Source organism: Eretmochelys imbricata, chromosome 5 (assembly GCF_965152235.1).
Source record: "Eretmochelys imbricata isolate rEreImb1 chromosome 5, rEreImb1.hap1, whole genome shotgun sequence".
In the NCBI taxonomy this organism is placed as follows: Eukaryota; Metazoa; Chordata; order Testudines; family Cheloniidae; genus Eretmochelys; species Eretmochelys imbricata.
Genome location: NC_135576.1, coordinates 112,775,899 through 112,790,365, shown reverse-complemented (window position 1 = coordinate 112,790,365; position 14,467 = coordinate 112,775,899). Strand labels below are relative to the sequence as shown.

The following is a 14,467-nucleotide window of genomic DNA, read 5'->3' as shown; positions in this document are numbered from 1 at the left end:
AACTGCACCTCCACTGGAGTCCTTCGTCTCTAAACTGATTCTCGAATCAGCAGCTTTCGAGACTCCTATCAGTCCATCTTGAATTAAGCAAACTGCCAAACTTCAACTGCACTATTTATGTCCTCCTTGCCATTACCAGACTGATTTATTCACATGAGAAAATGTTAAACAGAAGATTTTGCTGAAAATAGCCCAGAGAAACCCAGAAAGAGACTGCCAAAGTGGCCATCCAGGTGATCCTCCAACAGATTTTCTACATCCAGGGATGAAAGTAACTTAAAGGACTTACCAGTATGCCACAGTCCTGAGCAGGGGGTAGGGCCTCAACCAGAAGAGGCATGGCCTCAACCGGAAGAGGCCCAGCCTTTAAATCCCGGGCTACCAGCTGCAGAGGCGGCTGGGTGTGCCGGAGCTCGGGGTGATTTAAAGGGCCTGGGGCTCCATCCGCCGCTACCGCAGTGGAGCCCCGGGCCCTTTAAATCGATGACAGAGCCCCAGGGGCTCTCGGCTGCCTCCACTACCCCGGGGCTTGGGGCTCTAGTGGAGATTTAAAGGGCCTGGGGTCCCTGCATCGGCTGGAGCCCCAGGCTCTTTAAATTAGGCACTCTGAAATTTTAAACTAGTCCAAATATATATTCTTTTCCTGCACTGTGAAAAGATTTTCAGATCATTTTACTGGATTTGTAAAAGTGTCTTTATGTTGATCCATTTATATTTATTCACAATATTAACATACTGCTTTTATTTATTTTTTCAGAGGTTTTATAATATTTATAAATAAATATTTATTTCTACAAAATAGCAACCTACAGCAGTAGTGATTTGTACTAATTAGATTTTTTTTAAAAAACAGAGATCCAATAAAAATCTTCTCTTGTTTTCCCTTAAGATTCAGTTCAGCAAAGGACTTGTAAACATTTGCCTAACTTTAAGTACACGAGCTTTCCTTTGACATAAGTAGTTAAACTTGACAACATGCTCAAGTACATTGTGAACATAAACCCTGATTCAGCAGTGACTCCATAAGAAAAATAGCTAGGGTAACTAGTTTTACCACTCCAACAGACCACACACCACAACCTCAACTCTGCAGCTGTTGTGTTTCTGCCCGTTAACAGATCATTTTCACCCACAACATTTGTAGTTGCAAGTGTTTGGAGCAGTAGCTCATTGTGATGAAATGAAAGGGATGATGGAGACACAGGCATTCTAAGGGGAAGACTTCAGGCTGTCTTGGTACAAAGTTGCTTGTCCCCTTCCTCCCCAATGAGATGTGTGTGTCAGGTTTCCATGTACGCAGACTCCATATCTCCCCCACCACCACCATCAGGGAGGCTTACGTGGGTCTAATTTTCCCCCTCCACCAGTCAGGTTTGGGTACACTTGGCTCACAGACACTATCAAGCTTGTACATACCCAACCCCACCTGTCATTCAGGCTTGTAAGCATCTGCTGCTGCTTCTCTTTGCTCTCCCCCGGGTGTTCCCAAAACAAGCGTGTGTGCTTAGGGACTGCATGTTGCACCAACAACCACCAGCTGAAGGAGCACAGTGCATCAAAATTTCAGTTGAGCTGTGAATGACTAAAAATTACCCTAAACCCAAAAGTTAAAAATTACCTGAAAGCAAAAAACAAAAACATAAAACATCCATTGGACCAAATCTTGTAAGGATCTCGTTGCCAAGTTTGGGTATGTAGATAGTATTTTTGAAGAGCTATTAGTCAGTCCCATCATTGTCTAGCATTAATTTAAGTCACACTCTAAATCTGGAGATTGCTTATTTAAAAGTTTTTAAAGAAGTCAAACAACCATTACATTAAATGTTCAAATGGTGAAAAAATAAAGTGTGTGTGAATTTTTACACTGATTGGAAACCTGCCTTTGGGAAAAAAACCAGGAAGGTATGTCCCATTTTAAATCCCTTTTGTAACACAGTCCAAACCATGGTGTCTCTAGTAGGAGACTAAATTCTTCACAGTCAACAGATGGCAGCATTGCAGAAGCTTTTACCCTCTGTTCTCTTTAGCTGAGGGGTTCTCAAACATTTCATTATGTGGGCCTCATCTTACAAAAATTGATCCTTTCCCCTCCCATTCAGGATCAGCTAACATTTGTGTGGCAGGTACACCAAATGCTTACAAAGAAAGGTAGTACTAGAAACGCATTTATATAAGTTTAGCGGTCTTTAAAGGAACGTGGGATCTGCCAGTTCTCTGAAGACCATCACCCAGTACTCCACGTACTGCCACTGATTCAGGAAACTCAGTTTGGCACCTGCTGGTTTAGAGGCATGTACAAGGAGTTAACTCTTAAAACAAATGCCTCTCCTTTCTTATGGTGCAGATTTTTCCAAGAGCTGTAGCCATCAGCTGTCCAAGTTCTTTCCTGCCCAAATCTTTCTCCCTTCATTCATTCCTTCACGTAGTTGGAGCCAAAGGTTATATTGACAAAACACAATCATCTGAGAATAATGAGAGCAAAATTAGACTGCATGAAAAAGTCAAGGATTACAAAATCACCACCCCCAGAATGTATTCCCCACCCCTCTGATGGAACATGGCCGTCATATAGCACCTGGGAGCCATACAAACTCTTCAGATTCTAACTGCTTTGTTGCCCAGGGAGTGCAGTGGGAAACCTCCTGACATTCATCCCATCATATTGTTTATAAGCTGTGCTATGTGGAAAAAATCCATTCATCTACTGAAGAAGCCATTTGATGCCATGTATCATCTAAGATTTCAGGCCTTCCTGTGGGAAAGCCAACCACAGGGGGATAAAAAGGGAGGAACATGCTAATAATACATCCCCGCTTCAGCTCACTTTTATCCTTCCGCTGGCAGGCAGGAGGGGATACTCGCAGGTTTCTCCCCAGCCTTCATCATAGAAGCAGATGAGCCTGTGGCTTCTACACAGAACACTAGGTCTTTTCACACAGAGCTACTGAGTTTCTGCATCAGTTTTTGGGACCACTCAGAGCCCCGTTCCGGTCCCTGTCAGTGAGGTTCCATTACAGCCATGAAACCAGGGCTTCCTTCAGACTGCAGTTGCCTCAGACACTCTCTGTAGGTGACATGGAGAGATGCACCCACCAGACCTGTAGTAGCACTGCCCCAGCTCAATGCGCGTCTGCTCCTTCCAGGCCCCACACGTGGATCATAACTGTATGGAGAACACCCCAAGAGGGAACTGGGAGCAAAAGCTTCTGACTCCACGGCACCTCATCTCACCCCACACACCCTTCCATGTGGCACAGGGAAGAGGCATAAGCAGAGGGCTCTACCCCTGCATGGATCCTCTGCAGCAGGCTCTGAGGCCCTTGTAACCAAGTTTTCTCAAATAATAGACTGGTTCTTTGCCTACTTGCTGCAGGGAAGATGGAAGTAGGGGTGCTGGGGTTGAGCAGCATCAAGTAATATTAGCAAGTGAATGCATGGTCTCCATCATAGTTTTGTTCACTGGCTTTCAGCAGCCATACAACAACAACTATTCAAGTACCCCTGAATTATTGTCACCATATAGATTTATTGAAAAAGATGATTTGGCTCCCCTGCCCCGCATTACCCTGTGATTACTTTGTTACCTTATCCTCTCCTAGTATTCATACTACAGTACTTATTTCCCTCTCTCCTCAACATCTTCTCTGGACTTCACCCTCGTGTGGGATAAACATCCCCAACACCCATGTAAAGTAATGCGAGAATAGGGAGCGTAGTGCATGGCAATCTGGGGGCTCTGGTAAGTCTGCTTTCTCTGCACTATTCAGAAACTTTCATGTTGCCGATGCAAGACTCTGATAGTTCTTATCAAAGTGCAGGAAGCCTTGGGAGACTCTAACCAAATTAATATGCACAGAAATGTTTTCATGGTTTATTCAGGTGATTCTTCCTTTCTAATTTCAGTGAAAATAGTTTTCTTTTTGGATGAAAACACATTTTCCTGCCATGATGGCAAAATCCAGCACAACAGTCTGTGCTAGGGGAAGAGAACCAGAAAATGAAATGTGACCACAGGAAACAAAGAGGCTAAATCAAAGCTGAAGAATTTCCCTGCGCACGCCAAGGGGAAAACAAAAAAGTTAAGAGAAGGAACTAGCCAAAATGGTGAACACTGATTTTGATTTTTAAAAAATTCTTTGAATGACTACAACCCAGGGACATGCCTGTTAAAAATACAAATCAGGACTTCTCTTCATAACCTCCTTCTGGCCCCACTGTAAATCACAATCATCCATGTGGGTACCTCTCTAGTATGTATAACTAATTGCTCATCCTGTTTTACTAAGTACCTTCCATTTTTCACCACTGTCAACTACTCAGAGTGACCAATAGGACAACATGTTCACACCATCTAACTGCATCGATTGCTCAGCTTCAGTATATACACTCAGATCTGGAAATAAACAAAAAATGAAAAAAGGTTCCATTCTCTCAGAGCTCACTCTCTAGCTCCTGTGTTTTCCTAGAAGGAAGATACCGATATTTGCTGGTGTCTACATATTAAGTGTGCTTTTCAGGTTGCATGACTGAAGTTGAAATTTACCATTATTTTTGGGAGGCCTAACATAGGTGCTGCCATACCCCCTGGCTTGAAGTGGTTTCCTTCATATTCACAGTTTACAGTTTGGTTCAATGGCTCTCAACAGCCCCACTACACAAACTGTTCCAGCTCCCCTGAGGCCAACCCTTTCCTCCCACTTCCTCCAGGCCTCAAAACTTTAAATATACCTAAACTAGTTTTGTCTGTCAAATGCAGGAAGTGATGAATGAGAAAAGTGTAGGGTTTGATGAATTGGCGGTCTTCTCATTACCACTTCTGAAGTGTGGATGATCTTATTACATTAGATCTTTAAATTAATGCATCATGAAAAGCCTGTATGTATGTGGATCCAGCATAAGTGAAAGGGGTTTGGTCACTTTCACAACAATACAAAAAGGAGGAAGCGTGGTAAAAGAATCTAGAAAGCAGTGAATTATACAGAAAGAAAAAGACTGAAGCCTCCAGGAGGGAAAAACCTTTTAAAAAAAAACAGAAAATGATGAAACAAAAATTCTGCAGCCAATTATTTAAAGTCAGAGACATGAAGGAAAGACACAGCAGTCTACATAGGACCCTCAACAAACTCCAGGCTCAAGGTTCCACACAAAGAAAAGAAGTGGAAGACATCGGCATGACCACCAGGTGTTTGCTGCACATTTGCCTCATACTGCTCTTCTCCACTGAAATCTCATCTCAGCTCTGTACCATGCTTCACTTCCAGCAGAACAAAGTGAACAAAGAGAGCTTGGAGCTTCTGGAGAAAGTGAGCGGAAATCTCCCCTCACAATGCATAAATGAAAGGGCAGCTTTCAAACCCACCCAGGATGTCCTCCAACTCCCAGTGTCCCAGAAGGAGAATGCCAAGGTGGCAATTCAAGAGATCCTCCAAGAGATCTTCAACATCTTTAGCAAAAACCTTACCCAAAGTGCTTGGGATGGGGCTTCCATAGTCAGGTTCCAAAATGGCCTTTACCAGCAAATTCAGCGGCTGGAGGCATGTTTGAGAGCACAGACAGAGAAGGGCTTAACCAACCCAGAAAGTCAGGACCTCCAGATCACCAGTCGGAGAGTGAAAAAATACTTTCAGGGGATAGATGCTTTCCTGAAAGAAAAGCAATACAGCCTGTGTGCCTGGGAGATCATTCGCATGGAAATACCCAGATGTTTTGTACTGATTGACAAACTCACTCGAAGGCTGAGTAACTAAGGTACAGTACAAAACTTTTCCCTGGAGTATATATAGGGCCTGATTCTTCTTTTATAGGATCAGTGGCCAAATCGCAACTGATTTCCATGGCAGCAGCTTTAGGCTCTTCCTGTCCTGTCCTGGAAACGGATTTTCAGTGACATGGATTTACTTTTTGATGTTTCTACTATTGTTTATTTTTGCACATCTTCATAATCTCTCACATATCAGTATTGTTGTGCAGTAGGGAATTGGCAGACCATGCAACAAAGTACACATATGTGGAATCCTTCGGCACCTCACCAGCGCTTTGTGGTATGGGAGGGAAGGAAGTATCATTATCCGATGACCAAAGCACTCTGACTTCGACATACATAGTGTGTTTCTACAATTATCAGCATGGCTATTAATTAATTTGTCCTCATGAGAACTATTTCTAGTATTCCAAGGTTTGAGAAGCTTCCTAGAGACTTTTTAAAAAAATATGAACATACTAAAAGACTTGCGAGCTTACGTGTGGAAAAGATATTGTCATTTAATTTCTTGAGATCAATTCAGTGAAAATTATACTTTTTCCCTTTGTGTTTCAACTATTTCCAATTTCATTTCAGCTCCGGATGCTGCAACTACTGAGGTGAAGACAGACGGATGCAGTGGAATCCCTCCTCTCTGCAGATTCTTCCCACAGTGACATCTAACACTCCATAATGCTTGATGTATTATGCCATACATTCACTCTCATGAAATTCCAACTGCACAAATTTCATTTCATGTGATAATATTCTGTTCATTTACTCAGGTTTAAAATGCAAAATGAAGGATATCGATGCAAAAAAGTTACAAGAGAATTAAGAATTTTAAAAGAAAGGGTTGGACCTTAAACATTGTTGACATTGTGTGTTTGCTTTATATTTCTCTGATCTCTTCTCTGATCCAATCTCACCTCTGAACTGTAACATGCAGTATACCCACAGTATAACAGCATAACACATGTGAACTGGAACAGCTTCCAAACAAGCTCCCTGAGGCGGGAGTTCCAGTCAGAGATTCCAACATAGACTCATCAGCCAGCTGGGCATCTGGAGACAGGTTTGGTTGCAATGATGGAAAGCGGGACTCTTTTACCAGGATGGAAGGACGGACCTTCAGCTCACCAGGATGAAGGTGAAGAGATACCAGTTCTTTCCTCTAGCAGACAAGCAGTTCAGCATCAGCGCTGGCAAGAGAATCCAAGTGGAATTATGCAGTTTTCAACTACAGGACAAAGTCACAAAGAAGTTTAGAAATTAAAAATACCAACCTGTTTAGAAGGACTACCTGAAATCAATGAACATTTTAGACATGATTTACAATGAGATGCAGTGGAATTTTAAAAGCTGTTGCTACTATTTATTCTATTTGTGCATTGTGGAAATAGTTTCAGGGCATTTTATGATATTTGTAACAGGATATTTATATCAGTCTATTATTTATTGCGCTTAATGATATCTTATCGTAGAATAATTGAAATAAATTATTTTCTTATACAAAATGGCAACAGAGTGGTAATGATTTGGTTAAAAAAAAATCCAACCAAACACTCTATTATTGTTCAGCCTTAAAACCCCAAGTCCAGAAAGTATTTATGCACGTGACTTCTAGTATGTGACCCATCCTACTGGTGTTCATGCTTCTAGCTGGGAACATACTTAGATACACGGATGAATCAGTGTGCAAGTTCACTGTACTTCCATAGGAAAAAAGGAGGTATGGAGTGATAATTAATCTTTCCACGATAACAAACCTGATCTCTGCCTCTTTTTCCTCTGCTACTTTTTCCTTGGTTGTTTTCCCCGAGCAGATAACTTCTTGTTGTGGATGTTTGGTGGAGTAGATGTCCTGGAAGAGGCCAAACTACTGCTGGGGTGTGGTGCCGGGGGGAGAAGAGGGCACCAATCAAGACAGTATACACCTTCAAACACACACCAGTTAAGTTACCATTTAATTAGCTTGCTCATAACTCCATCAATCAGGTTTGTGTGCCTTCACATACCACCTCCCCACAATACATTTACAAGCACCAGCCTGCCCATTAAGTGTGGGCTTCCATGAATGCTCATCATTTGTGTGTCCCCCACACACATTCGGTTCCATCATTTTTGTGTGAGCACAGCACAGACAAAATTCATTCTTGAGTGCACACCACAAACAAAATTACATGTGAGTAATGAGAGTGGGAATAGGGCATAAGAATGAGGATTATCAAAGCTTCTCTGTCACCTCTAAAATGCAGCCCCCAGTTTGGGGGTGTCAAGGTTCCTTCCCCACTCTGAACTCTAGGGTACAGATGTGGAGACCTGCATGAAAGACCCCCCCTAAGCTTATTCTTACCAGCTTAGGTTAAAAACTTCCTCAAGGTACAAACAGGGAAAGAGCCCACTTGGAGAGGTCTTCCCCCCAAAATATCCCCACAGAAGAATTTTAATGAAAGAAACAGTAAAAGAATCACCTCTGTAAAATGGTAAATACCTTACAGGGTCATCAGATTCAAAACACAGAGAATCCCTCTAGGCAAAACCTTAAGTTACAAAAATTTACATTCCATTCAGCACAGCTTATTTACCAGCCATTTAAACAAAAGGAAATCTAATGCATTTCTAACTAGATTGCTTCCTAACTTTTTACAGGAGTTCTGAAGAGCGTTCCTGATCTGTTCCCGGCAAAAGCATCACACAGACAGACAGACAGACCCTTTGTTCCCCCCCCCCCACTCCAGCTTTGAAAGTAACTTATCTCCTCCTTGGTCATTTTGGTCAGGTACCAGCAAGGTTATCCTAGCTTCTTAACCCTTTACAGGTGAAAGGGTTTTGCCTCTGGCCAGGAGGGATTTTATAGTTCTGTATACAGAAAGGTGTTACCCTTTCCTTTATACTTATGACAGGGGGAATACATCAGTCAGTTATTATCCAGGAACAATACTGAATTCTTCTGAAAAAGTCTAACTGCCCCAAACCTATTCTGTGCCAGAGAGAAACTATTCCCACTCATGCCAGCAGACCTTGAATTAAAAAAGGGGCCATGCTGAGTGGAGAATTCAGTTGAGCTCTTTGACAATATCACCTGTATCATAAGGAGCAGCCAATGCCTGTGGGGAATCCCAGCTCGCATTTCTTAAAAGAGAGGAAAACTGTGTAAATATCCCCCACTGAAGTTCTCCCACATCCTTCCAATGGTGGGCAGGAAGAAGGAGGAGCAGGTTGGACCCCAGCCTTCCTCATGGAAGTGGCTGTCATTCCATCTCCACACTCAGCAGATTCTATGGTTTCTGCACTGATCAAAAAGGTCTCTCCAGACACAGATCTGCAGCATCTGTCTCAGCTCTGGTCCCATTAGATTCCCTGCCCCAGTCCTTTCAGTGCCAAAGAGTATTTTCAGAACCACGATCCACCGACACAAAACTTGGTGGAGAGGTGGAGCCTCACTAGATCTGATGCCACCAGTAGGTTTATCACTATAATTTCACTCCCCCTCCAGGGAAGAGCTGAGAAAGGAAAAGGAAAAAAAAATAGAAATCAGCTGTTGCCACCAGCTAAGTAAAAACCATGTGCACAAACGTCGTAAGAAATCAAAATTACAACCCTGTTCTTAAAACAAAGAGGGTGGTGAACTTAAAACTTAAGAGGGTGGTGAAACACTGGAATGCGTTGCCTAGGGAGGTGGTGGAATCTCCTTCCTTGGAAGTTTTTAAGGTCAGGCTTGACAAAGCCCTGGCTGGGATGATTTAACTGGGAATTGGTCCTGCTTCGAGCAGGGGGTTGGACTAGATGACCTTCAGGGGTCCCTTCCAACCCTGATATTCTATGATTCTATGAAAAAAGGTAAATATTAAAGAGAGAGAGAGAGAGAGAGAGAGCTAATTGCGTCATTCTAGACATTTCCTGATCTACGTAGATATCTGGGGTTTCAAATGAGTAGTTTCTAGGTATGATACTGATGATATTTCATACCTGGCCCCTTATTTTACACATTAAATTTTTATTTATCGGGACAGTCCCCATATTTGGAGCTTTGTCGTATCTAAGTGCCTATAACCCCTCACCCCCTGCCCCGATTTTTCACACTTGTTGTCTGGTCACCCTAGCTGGGATATCAGCTGGGAAGTCTCTGAAGCTTGGCTTGGGCTTCCTCAGCGAGGGGAAATATACAACCCGTGCCTGGATGGTGTGGTGCTCTGTCACCCTCTACTGGCACCTGAACCATTTAGAGATTGAGGAGTCTGCTACAACCCTGGCTTAAGAGGCATTATCACATGTTCACACAGTCAAGGCTCATGCACTAAGGTTCAAATGTCCAAGGTTCAATCCTGCCTGCTGAAAACTTCAGCCTGTCGGCGTTACAAGTGGGGGCTCATCCAACATGTCAACTGGGAAGTCTTTGAAGCTTAGAATGTGCTTTAACATGTCCTCTCCCAGAAATATACCCAGAGGTGTTTACCTCTTCCAGGGGCCATGTAATACGTTTAGATTACAATACGGAGACACTTTGCACAGGATTCTAACACACTATTGCTCTTTAATTAATCACTCGGAAATACAGAAAATGGAACAAAAATTGTAAACCCTATCTGCAATTCCCTGCCTCAGTTTCCTCAACACACCAGGCCATTCTGTGAGCCTGTATCAGAATCACTTGGGGTCATCCAACATCCTTCTGTTGCAATGCATCACTTATATGCACAAAAACAGAGCATTCTCCTCCACCTCACATAACCTGGCCTTGGCCAGTTCATCCCCTTCCTTCCTCTTGCCCAAATGTCCTGTGGGTCTTCCCCCTGGGATTTCTTTTAGAACCTTTGGGTTTTGTCATCTGTCTCTTTGTTGACCTTCAGTAACTTTCCACTCCTAACCCCCATTCTCCTTAACACCAACTTCGCCAAACTGGTTTCCCAACTCGGAAACACAGTCTTAAAGTTAAGTGTCCCCGTTGTCCTCAGCCTAGTGAGTACCTTCTGGAGGTCCTGTCCAACCGGATGGATACACATAGAAAGAGGTTTCCTATGATGAGGAAATTTCATGACAACAACTTCATAATATCACTTTAAAAGTAATAAGTCTTGCAGAGACTCCTCCCCTTTCCCCCGGCCTCCGCCTGACACACACACACTCACACAAACAAACCAAGCCATATGAATCAGGCTTGTGTACACTCAAGTCAGCAATTCTATCCCCCAGTTTTCTGACCAGCTGGTGCCACCCCTCCACACCCTCCACATCAGGCGTGTGTGCTCCTTGCCACCAACAACCAGTTTGGTGCACAGAATGGATTAAACTTTCAGTTATAACATCAACAATGCCTAAAAATTACCTAAACCCAACATTTAAAATTACAGTAATCAACCTGCCGGTGGCATCAGATCTAGTGAGGATCCTCCTCTCTACCAAGTTTGGTGTAGGTGGATAGTAGTTCTGAAGAGCTATCAGTCAACAGCAGCACTGCCAACCACATAATTCAGCCACAGCCTGAACATTTGAGACTGATTCAACATTTATGAAAAATGTTTGGCCCTTTGTAAACATTTTCTGAAATATTTGTACGTGTGAGTTTTTGTTGGAAAAGAATATCTCTGTAGTCAGAAAGTATAAGAAACACTCATATCAATACATATTTTAAAGAGACTTTTCTCCAGAAAAGTTTATGCAGCCATCTGGAAAGCAGTTTTGAATTAGAAGGAAACCATCTCAGGAACAGACACAATAGCACTGACTCAGGTGAACCATCACACAGGACAAGTAGCAAATTATGAATAGCAAATACTCATAGGGAAATGAGTGTGGTGACGAGGTCCTGAGCAATCAGAGTGGAATGTGTATAAATCATTTGTCAAATCACTTTAAATAAATCCATTAGCAAATTCTGAATTTATTTGCAGATTTGCCTATTGGAAAAGGGGCTAAAATAATCTCTTATTTCACATTCAGATTAAAATATTCCAATAAAATTTCCTGCTCTTTTCACTGAAATTTAAATATACAGGATTTCATCAAATTCTAGCAAATATTTCACCCAGCTCAGTCTGCATCTAACCTTTCCCAGAAAACAGGCTCATTGCTGATGAAAATATGCTGAGAGACTTTGTGTCTTTATTCCCATAGCTTTCTTACTTGAACAAGAACAGCTAAAATTCAGATTTTTTTAATTTCTCGCTCTTTCATATAACTATTATCTCCTGAAGCTTCAGCTTGCCAGGAAATGCACACGCAGAACTCCCAGTGGAGTAAATGCAAGATTGGGGTGCAGTGCCTCTGGTATGATTGGTTCCCTTATATGGTATACTTATGTACAATAAACTGCCTTCTTTACAGTGATGCTTCTAAATAGTTTAGGCAAAACTCTAGATTATGATTTTAAAAAGTGCTTGAGGTGATGGGAGAGGGAGATGTAAAAGAAGTGACACGGACAGAAATATGGTCATGTTTTCTTCTTTTCCTTCTTTAAAATTAATATGAAAATATTCCTTTTCAATTTTTGGGTTGAAAACCATTCCCCTTCACTGATGGAAACTCCAACATGACAGCCTAGTGCTATGGTATGAAAAACAGAAAGTGAAACTTGCTACAGGATGCAAACTTCACTCATCAACCCACTTGAATTTCAATGCCCAAGCTCAGTGAAATGCACATTGAAAAAAAGAATAAAGCTTGAATGGTGAAAAGGGAAACACATTTGAAAGTAACATTCATTTATGTCAGTCACTCTAGCATATTACCAACCATACAGTCTTTGCAAAAAGAAAAGGAGGTCTTGTGGCACCTTAGAGACTAACAAATTGAGCTATAGCTCACGAAAGCTTGTGCTCAAATAAATTTGTTAGTCCCTAAGGCGCCACAAGTCCTCCTTTTCTTTTTGCGAATACAGACTAACACGGCTGCTACCCTGGAACAGTATTTTCAGTTATCAGTTTCTTAAGTAAACCTCCCAGTTTCTCAGTGCCCTCTGTCCATCCTCTGGTATTCCCTACACACAGGGATTTTCCTCTCTCATAAGACGGATAGTCTTGCTGATGTAACCTACTGATCTAACAGATGTTTAGATCTGCCTAGCACTACTAACTACAGATACTTGGGAGTAGATAGGCAAGTCCCTACTCTAACCTGTAACTGGATGAAACAGTTAATCATCACTCTTCTGACCCTTTAAATTTTCTTTATCTAAGAGGGTGGGGCGGGGGGCCCTCAGGAAAGAAATATAGGGATCCTTTCTTCTAAAAAAAGGTAATGACTGTGATTTTGTTCTTCCAATAACTTGCTCGCTTCCACTAAATAGAAAGGAGGAAAATGAAAGTAAAAACCTCAAGCAGGCAAAAGCTTGAAAAGTAGAAAGTGATGAAAGAAAAATCTCTTCCTACAGAATCCTTAAATTCCTACTTATATTCAGAGACATGGGTCGAAAACACAAAAGTTTACGGAAGACCTTGAACAGGCACCAGTTGCTCAAGTTCTACACAAACACAGGGAATCTAAGACATCATCATGATCAGCAGGAGTTTGCTGCAATTTTGCCTCGTGCTGCTCTTCTCCAGTGAAATCTCATGTCTGGACTGTAACAGGCTGCATGTTCTACAAATCAGAATGAACAGCGAGAGTTTTGAGCGTCTGGAGAAAATGGGTGGCAACTTTCCCTTCCAATGTCTAAATGAAGGGATAGCTTTCAAGCCCAGAGATATCCTCAAGCTCCAACTGTCCCACCAAGAGAATGCCAAGGTAGCCATCCAGCAGATCCTCCAAGAGCTCTTCCATATCTTTAACAACAATCTCACCCAAGCTGCCTGGAATGGGACTTCCATAAAGGAATTCCAAAATGGACTTCACCAGCAGATTGAGAAGCTGGAGACGTGTTTGAGTGCTGAGATGGAAAAGGAGGTAACCTACCCAGGAAATGAGAACCTCCTGCTCACCAGCCTCAAACTGAAGAGATACTTCCAGACAATAGAGGATTTCCTGAAAGAAAAGCAATACAGCCGGTGTGCCTGGGAGATCATCCGTGTGGAAATACCCAGATGTTTCCTCATGCTCGACAAACTCACCAAGAGACTTGAAAATGAAGGTACCATCTTTTCTTTTTTCCTAGAAAAACTCAAATAATATTATTTGAATAAAACAGCTGGTGAAAGATGGGTGATAGGGTTATAACTCCTAATACGTCGGGCCCAATCTTTCTCCCATAGTAATTTTATGCATACAGCTATTTCAAACGCATGCTCAAATCTTTTCAGAGTAGCATATAATTTAGTGCTTCTCTACCACACACAATATTCTATATGAAAAATATACCAATATATCATAACTGCTAATTAAAGACAAAATATTGTTAAGTGATAACTAACTATGCCAAATAGAAAAGAACAGTGAGAAGACCCCTTTCAACAACTGCCTCGTTAGACAACGTTCCAGTTAGGACACCAGAAAACGGGGGGTCTGTGTTCACACTCTTCTATCCCATCAGCTCATTTTGCACATAGGGACGGCAGAGGGTTCTGATTCTGCTTTTCTTTCTTTTGTTTACCCCTAACTTCAACAGCTTTAGTAACGACAAATTGTGACAAGATGACAAGTGCACTAAGGCTCAGGATTTAGGATTTGACATCTGGTTAGAAAAGGATGGCCTCTATTTGGCATTTGAATCTCTCCATGTTTGAACCAGTCCCCTTTTTCATTCCAGCACGTGATGCTTCCAGTAATGATGCTCTGAAAACAGCTGAATGA

General features: G+C 42.1%; 2 protein-coding genes across 2 annotated transcripts; both read left to right on the top strand.

Moving 5' to 3' along the window:
* Positions 1 to 5,171: 5,171 nt before the first annotated feature.
* On the top strand, positions 5,172 to 5,747 carry LOC144264680 (interferon beta-like). The gene has a single exon (XM_077816456.1). The coding sequence runs from the start codon at positions 5,172 to 5,174 to the stop codon at positions 5,745 to 5,747; it is 576 nt and encodes a 191-aa protein (XP_077672582.1).
* Positions 5,748 to 13,234: 7,487 nt separating this feature from the next.
* LOC144265397 (interferon beta-like) lies at positions 13,235 to 14,467 on the top strand. The gene is made up of 2 exons (XM_077818040.1): positions 13,235 to 13,808; positions 14,424 to 14,467. Exons 1-2 carry the CDS (start codon positions 13,235 to 13,237, stop codon positions 14,465 to 14,467), a joined length of 618 nt encoding a protein of 205 aa, XP_077674166.1.

Bases quoted from the DNA above. Each gene is read 5' to 3' on its own strand.
- LOC144264680 (XM_077816456.1), top strand. From the start codon at position 5,172: ATGACCACCAGGTGTTTGCTGCACATTTGCCTCATACTGCTCTTCTCC.
- LOC144265397 (XM_077818040.1), top strand. From the start codon at position 13,235: ATGATCAGCAGGAGTTTGCTGCAATTTTGCCTCGTGCTGCTCTTCTCC. The intron at 13,809-14,423 runs GTACCATCTTTT...TTTTCATTCCAG, and splicing joins CAAGAGACTTGAAAATGAAG to CACGTGATGCTTCCAGTAAT.